Genomic DNA, 8,031 nt, shown 5'->3' on the forward strand with positions numbered 1-8,031 from the left:
TTTTTTTGTTGAGAGGTTTTTGCTATAGGGCGCATGTGCTCGCCAGAAGAAAGACAGAAACAGAGCGATAGAAAGCGAGAAATCACCCCTCAGGGGGGATGGCCATGCAGCAATCCCTTCTCCTCCATTCTCCTCTCGGGATCTTGGGCACGTACGCACACGCGCCCGGCATGAGTTTTAAGCCACAGGTCCGGGACGCGAACCGCAGTCAACTACATGGGAGTTCAGCGACATAGCCATTACGCTAACTGCTGGTCCCCCCATCTCTCTCTTTTGGAGCAGTTTTTAGAGCTGTCCCAGGAGGTCGGACACTACGGATACCTGCAGCTGGATCCCTGCACCTGCGACTTCCCGGAACCGGGCTGTGGAGTGGTTCTTTCTGTTGGCAACAACGAAATCAGCTGTCACATAACCCTGCCTGACAACCAGACCCAGGACATCATTTTCCAGATGAACAGGGTGAAGTGCTGGCAGGTCACTTTCCTTGTGAGTATGACGGCACCCTGCTTTATCCACGACTTAAAGTCTCACTGGGACGGAACAATCCTATTGCTCTTGGATGGCAGGGTGGACACTAGGCTTTCCTTTTGCCTCAGTACCTGGAGCAGAGTGGCCTCGAAGCCACATTAAATATTGGCTATGGTTACAGCCTGTCCATAGTCTGAATCAGTCATCCCACCTCCTTTTCTACTGCGGGAAGTAATAGCTGGTAATAACCGCCACCACTTACCGACCACGTGCTCTGTGCTTGGCCACGTGCTCCTGACCAGGTCACTGCCCTTGGGAAGCACGTGATGTTCAGCAGATCTCTTCTTAAGGATCCTTGGCCTCATACCTACACGTCCATCTCCTCGCAGGAGAAACCCTTACAGTCAGAGTTATCGAGTGCTTATTTTGTACTTGATGCTGTGCTGGGCACTGCCACATCTATAATTAATGAGATTCTTACAGGAGCTCAGTGAGCTTCAGTGAGATTGCCCTCTTCACACAGGAAATTGAAGTTAACTATTAGCTTTAATAACGAAAGCTATTAAAGGGTCCAGACAGTGGTGCAGCAGTAAAATGTGACGCTCTGAGAGACAGAGCGTTGATGGGTGTGCTGGGCACATGGTTGCCCATGATCCGAGGCTGGCTGAAGGCGGATTGTGGTATCAAGACTCTGTTGGGGGACCAGCAGGTGGCGTGGTGGTTGAGGTGCTGGATACTCTCACGTGACTGACTACAGTTTGAGTCTTGAACCTGGTGCTGGCTTTCTCTCTCTCTCTCTGGTCAAAATAAAATGAATGAATGAATGGATTAAAAATTTAAATAAAAAATAATTAAAAAAAAAAAGACTCTCTTAGGCGTTCTGCCCCTTCCCTTCTCAGAAGTAAATAAATAAACTAAAAAAAGTTATTAGACCAACCATGATCCCCACTTGTTAAATCCATGGAATCCATGATTTTTCAGCTGTCCTAGAACTTGGCCTCTCCATGGCATTTGAGAGCATCAACCATTTCTTCCTTCTCAAAGCCCCTTCTACTGCCACCCCTATTTATGTGGGTCCTCTATTCCTCTGAACATCCCTAAAGTGCTGGGGGCTTTTAGGGGGTGCGTTCCATTTTTAGCATTGTTCTTCTAAATACTTTCTGAAGTCACTTCCCCATCCCTCCCAAAGGCCCAGTGTTTCCTATTGCCTCTGGTCACCTTTGTGGAGAATCTCACTGACCCATCCACGTCAGGCTTTCCCCAAAGCACACGCGTCCCTTCCCTCTCGGGCTTCTCCTAGAGGGCTTTCTCCTGTGTTCCCTTAGTAAATGGGACTTCTACCACCACCCTCTAATTGCCAGAGATCTTGAAATGATCAGACTTCTCTCTATCTCTCACTCTACATTTTCAATAGTTAGTGGAGACCTGCCTATTCTAATACCTTCTATTCCTCAGACGATCTTTCTTTCTCTTCAGGCTCACAGCTTGGCCCTAATATTCTCTGCATAGATGGATTAAGCAGCTTCCTAACCCTCCTCCTTGCCCCAATCTTTTCTCCTTCAGGTCAGAGAAAGTATATAGTATGGTTTCAGGCCTTTTAAACTTTTGGAAACTTGTTCTATCTGGTAAGTGTTCTATATGCATTTTGTTTTGTTTTGTTTTGTTTTGTTCTGTTCTGTTTTGTTTTTGCCATAGGACATGTGTGCTTGCCTGGGAGAGATAGAAAGAGACAGTGAGAGGGGAAGTGGGAACTCACACTCCAGAGGGGATGGCCACACTGCAATCCCTTTTCCTCCATTCTGCTCCTGGGATTTTGGGCATGCATGCATATGCCCGCAGTGTAAGTTTCAAGCCATCAGATCTGGGACTTGAACCATGGTGGGCTATGTGGGAGTCTGGTGCCTTAACCACCACATCACCTGCTGACTCCCACATGTATATCAAAAGAATGTGCTGGGATCAGCAGTTGGCGTAATGGCCACATCGCTGGACTCCCATGTAGTTGACTGCAGTTCGAGTCCCAGACCCGGTGGCTTAAAAAGCAGGTTTGCATGCGTACCCAAAAATCCCGAGAGGAGAATGGAGAAGGGATTAAGGCATGGCCATACCCCCTAGGAGGTGATTTCTTGCTTTCTGTCTCTCTGTCTCTCTCTGTCTTTCTGGCGAGCGCACACACCCTATAGCAAAAATCTCTCCCAAAAAAAAGAAAAAAGAAAAAGAATGTGCCAGTCCAGGTAGTGGTGGAGCAGTAATGCCACTGGACCCAAGAGGGAGAGGTCCCCAGGACTGCCCTACTGCCCTGAGCATGCCAATGGGCATACATGATTCAACTCTACCAAGACTGTGGTTGGATTGTGACATGAAGACTCAGAGGTCGGTCAGTCTCTCTGTCTCTGTCTCTCTCTCTCTCTAGCTCTCTCTGTCTCTTTCTCTTTCTCTCTCCCAAACACACACACTCTCACACACACACAAGAAACAGTAAATAGGCTTTAGAACATAACAAAATGATGTACCTCATGCAACTGGATAGAGTATTCTATAAATGTCAACCTCTTTGAAGAATAGGTTTTTTTTGTTTGTTTTTAGCTCAATATGACTCTTTGGCAATTCATCCAGGTGTTATATTTATCAGTGGCTTGTTCCTTGTTATTGCTGAGCATTCATCCATGGTATGGAATTGCCAAAGTTTGCTTAACCATTCACTCAGTGAAGGACAGCTGTTTGTTTCCAGTTTTTAGCTGTTATGAATATGGCTGCTATAAATATTCATGTACTAGGTTTTGCCTGAGCACACGTTTTCATTTCTGTGGGATAAATGCCCAGGAGTGCCATTGTTGAGTCATATGGTAATTGCATAGTTTGTTTTTTAAGAAACTGCCAACCTGCTTTCAAGAGTGGCTCTATCATCTTATGTTCCCACCAGCAACGTATGAGTGATCCAGTTTCTCTGCACCCTCACCAGCATTGGGCAGTGTCACTACTTTTTTATTGTATTAATTGTATTTTTATTGTATTTATTCTGGTGGGTGTGCAATGGCATTTCATCTGAGTTTTATTGCATTTCCTCTATGTCTAACAATGTTCAGCATGTTTTCATGTGTTTATTTGCCATCTGTATTTCTTCTGCAGTGAAATATCTCTTCTTACCTTTTGGCTATTTTGTATCATTTGGTTTATTAAGGTTGAATGTCAAGTTCCTTCTGTATTCTAGATGCTAGTCCTATTTTGGCTATCTGATTTGCAAGTATTTTCCCTCACTCCTTCGTTTTTTATCCCCTTCACAAGGTCTTTTGCAGAGAAAAAGTCTTTGTTTTTGTTTTGTCTTAATTTTTGCCTTAGGGCACCTCTGCTCCCCAGAGAGAGAAGGAGACAGTAAGAGGGAAAGTGAGAAACCCGCCCTAGGGGGGATTGCCATGCAGCAATACCTTCTCTCCATTCTCCTCCCAGGACCGTGGACATACACACACACACACACACACACACGTGCACGCGCGCTGGGCATGATTTTCAAACCACTGAGTCCGGGACTCCATCTGCAGTCAGCCATGTGGGGGTTCCAGCGATGTAACCACTGCTCTATCTACTGGCTCCTGTTTCTGTTTTTAATTTTTATTTTTGCCAGAGAGCATATGTGCATGCTCACCAGAGAGCGGTACAAAGACAAGGGATAAGGAGAACAAAATCACCTGCCAATGGGGTGTGATCATGCCCCAATCCCTTCTCCCCCACTTCCCCAGCCTGTCAGGATTTGGGGCACACATGCACATGAACCTAGGATGTTTTCATGCTGCTGGGTCTGGGACTTGAGCTCCACACTCGGCCATGTGGGAGCCTGCTTCCTTAACCGCTAGGCGACAGGGCCAGCCTGCAACAGTTTTTAGTTTTGGTGAAATCTAATACATTATTATTTTTCTTTTATGGACTGTGCTTTCAGTGTCAAGTCCAAGATCTCTTTGCCAATACCCTGGGTCCTGAAGGTTTTTTTCTCTTTTTAATTTTACAATGATAAAGATTTTACATTTAAGTTATGCCAGGTTTGCATGTAATTCCATAAAACATTTGAACTAATTTTTGTATAATCTTAGGAGAAGATTCCTTTTGGCGCTGTAGAAATTCAGTCACTCCAGGACCATTGCTGCCATTCAACTGCCATTCTTCAGCCGAATCACTTTTGCACCTTTTGTTAAAAATCAGTTGTGTATGTTTGTGTGGGTCTATTTCTGGTTTCTCTGTTCTCCTCTGATCTATGTATCTATTCCTCCACCGATACTCCGTAAGCATTTTCTTTCTTTATAACTATTTATGATATAATTTATGTACCACATAGTTCACCCATATAATGTATACAATTCAAGGGTCTTTAGTGTATTCATAGAGTTCAACAATTACCACAATCAATCTTAGAACACTTCAGAAAGAAGTTCCACACTTTTGCTGTCACCATCCTGCCATTCATACTACCCTAAGAAACCATTAATCCACTTTCTTTCTCTGTAGATTGTATTTGCCTATTCTGAACACTTTCTATTAATAAAACAATGTAAGGACCAGCGGTTAGCGTAAGGGCTATGTTACTGGACTCCCATGTTGTTGACCATGGTTCAAGTCCTGAACCTGGTGGTTTAAACTCATGCCGGGCGCGTGTGCGTGCATGCCCAAGATCCCGAGAGGAGAATGGAGGAGAGGGATTGAGGTGTGGCCATCCCCTCTGGGGGGTGATTTCTCGTTTTCTGTCTCTCTGTTTCTCTCTGTCTTTCTGGTGAGTGCACACACCCTATAGCAAAAACCTCTCCAAAAATAAATAAGTGTAATTTGTGATCTTTGTGACTTGCTTTTTTCTTAGCCCAATGTTTCCAAGATTCATCCTGAGCTGCAGCATGTATCAGAACTTTATTCCTTTATATGGTTAAAAATAATATTCTACTATATAGATTTTATTTATCCATTCCTTCATTGATGGACATTTGGGTGTTTCTACCTTTTGGCTGTTATGAATTATGCTGTTGTTTGTGTGCAAGCTTTTGTGTGGACGTGTCTTTTCATTCCTCTTGTGTATACATGCGGGCGTAAGATTACTGGGTCAAATCATAATTCTATGTTTAGCTTTTAGAGGAGCCAACTTGTTTTCCAAAGTGGCACTACCATTTACTATCCCCACTGGCAGTGCATTAGTGTTTCAATTTCTCCACATTCTTGCTGGTACTCGTTATTATTTGATTCTTCCTTTATTGAAGATTACTGTTACGGGCGTGAAGTGGTGTTCCATTATGGTATTCCTTATTTCAGTTTATTTTCTCTCAGTGCTTCGTCTTGGGTAGTTTCTGTGGCCATGGCTTCAAGGTCATGAAGTGTAGTGTAGTGTCTAACATGCCGCTTATCCTCCCCAGGGCATCTTTTACTTCTCATATGGTACTCTTCAAACTCTAAAGGTTTCATTTAGGTCTTTTTTTAAATATCTTTCATTTCTCTCCTTACTATACTTACATTTTTTTCTCGAAATTCTTTAGTGTGTAGAGTATATTTAAGATAATTATTTTGATTTTTTTTTTGTCTATTAATTCCACAATCTTATTTCTGTGTCTGTTTCCATTGATTACTTTTTTTTTCCAATTTGCAGATCATATATATTTTCCCCTTTGCATGCTTGGTAATTTTTTTTTTTTATGACAGATTTTTGCTATAGGCCGTGTGCAGTTGCCAGAAAGATACAGAGACAGAAAGCGAGAAATCACCCCCTCCCAGGGAGTATGGCCACACCGCAATCCCTTCTCTTCCATTCTCCTCTTGGGATTTTGGGCACACATGCACATGCACCTGATGCGAGTTAAGCTGCTGGGTGTAGGACTTGAACTGCAGTCAACTAGGTGGGAGTCCAGCAACATAACCATTACGCCATCTGTGGGTCTGGTAATTTTGCTGTGACATGCTTAACATTGTGAATTTTTCCTTGTCAGATGCTGGATGTTAATGTATTTCTTTACATGTACTAAACTTTGTTCTGGCATGCAGTCCAATGACTTGGGGGTGGTTTTACTTTTCCGAGGCTTGCTTTTAAGCTTTGTTGAGGCAGGTTCAAACCAGTCTTTAGTCTAGGGCTAATTTAGTCCTTTCTTGATTGGCCACCATTATTAGGACTCTACCCACATCTTGTCTATTATGATCTCTCTACTTTGGCTAATGGGGACTCAGACACTCTCCAGCCTTGTTTTTGAGCTCGTGGAATTGTTCAGCCTACTGCTTTTTGGTGCTTCTTTCCAGAGCCTTGTGGAGTTCTATTCCACACAAGCACAGACCGTTATTTAGCCCAGATTTGAGAGGAGATCTCTTGTGTATAAAGCCTCTTCTTTGGTTTTCTGCCTTCCAAGTTCTAACCTCAAATTCATCTAACTTTTATCTCTTTCTCTTTAACTCAGCAAGGCCTCCAGGCTTTGTTTGGGTTTTCTCTCTCTGCAACACATCCTGGAAATTCCTCCAAGCAGTAAGGGGAAATAATTGTTTTCCTTCTCTCTGGAATAACGGTCTTGCATTATCTCTTGCTGAGTGTCTGTAAACAGCTTTTATTCCTAATTCATTCTTCACACTGATGCTGTCAGATCAGTATTTTAAAAGTATAAATTTAGTTGTTATTATCTGGCTTCTAAAAACCTTTTTAAAAAATTTATTTAACTTTATTTATTCATTCATTTATTTTTCATTTGACCAGACACACACACACACACACACACACACACACACAGAGAGAGAGAGAGAGAAGGTGAGAAAGTGAGCCACCAGGTCCAGGATTTGAACCATGGTCAGCTATGTGGGAGCATCCAGCGCCTTAACCACCACACCACCTGCTGTTCCCTAAAAACCTTTTAATGAATGTCTACTGTTCTCAGGATATAAAGCCTACAATCCTTAGCTTGGCTTATAAAATCTTTAAGAGCTAGAATTCTTTGGCAAATAACAGAAACCAACACAGCTGACTCTATTTAAAAAATTACAAAGGGAATAGGGAATTTATTGGAAGGATATGGAATAACTTAAAGATGCAAAGAACGAACTGAAAAAGAGACTTAAGAAATCCAGAAACCAAAGAAATTCAAGGTTTCTAGGGAACAGGAACTCTATTAAGATATGCTCCTTGGGTTTTTTACTCTGGAATCAGATAAGGAGCATAGAAAGAATTTGTCCAGTTGGCCTAAGCTTGGGTCATGCTACCCTCTGACTTGTCATTCCCTGACAGTCTTACCAGACTCCATTATTAGGAGAAAGAGGGATAAATGTTAAAAAGCAAACATCACGGGACCAGCAGTTGGCGTAATGGCTATGTCACTGGACTCCCACGTAGTCGACTGTGGTTCAAGACCCTGACCCGGTGGCTTAGACTCATGCCGGGCACATGTGCGCGCATGCCCAAGATCCCAAGAGGAGAATGGAGGAGAAGGGATTGCAGCGTGGCCATCCTGCCTGGGGAGTGATTTCTGCTTTCTATCTCTCTGTTTCTCTCTGTCTTTCTGGCAAGCACACAAGCCCTATAGCAAAAAAAAAAAAAAAAAAAAAAAAAAAAAAAAAAAAAGA

The 8,031-nt window shown here is 43.0% G+C and overlaps 1 protein-coding gene across 1 annotated transcript in view; it reads left to right on the forward strand.

Moving 5' to 3' along the window:
- Positions 1–8,031, forward strand: part of SNX31 (sorting nexin 31) — a 73,667-nt gene that overhangs the window by 47,097 nt on the left and 18,539 nt on the right. The window contains exon 10 of the mRNA XM_027776228.1: positions 283–486. Coding sequence (XP_027632029.1) covers positions 283–486 — 204 coding nt within the window. The remainder of the gene's footprint in view (positions 1–282; positions 487–8,031) is intronic.

Source organism: Tupaia chinensis, unplaced genomic scaffold, assembly GCF_000334495.1.
Source record: "Tupaia chinensis unplaced genomic scaffold, TupChi_1.0 Scaffold000646_1, whole genome shotgun sequence".
Taxonomy (NCBI): Eukaryota; Metazoa; Chordata; class Mammalia; order Scandentia; family Tupaiidae; genus Tupaia; species Tupaia belangeri.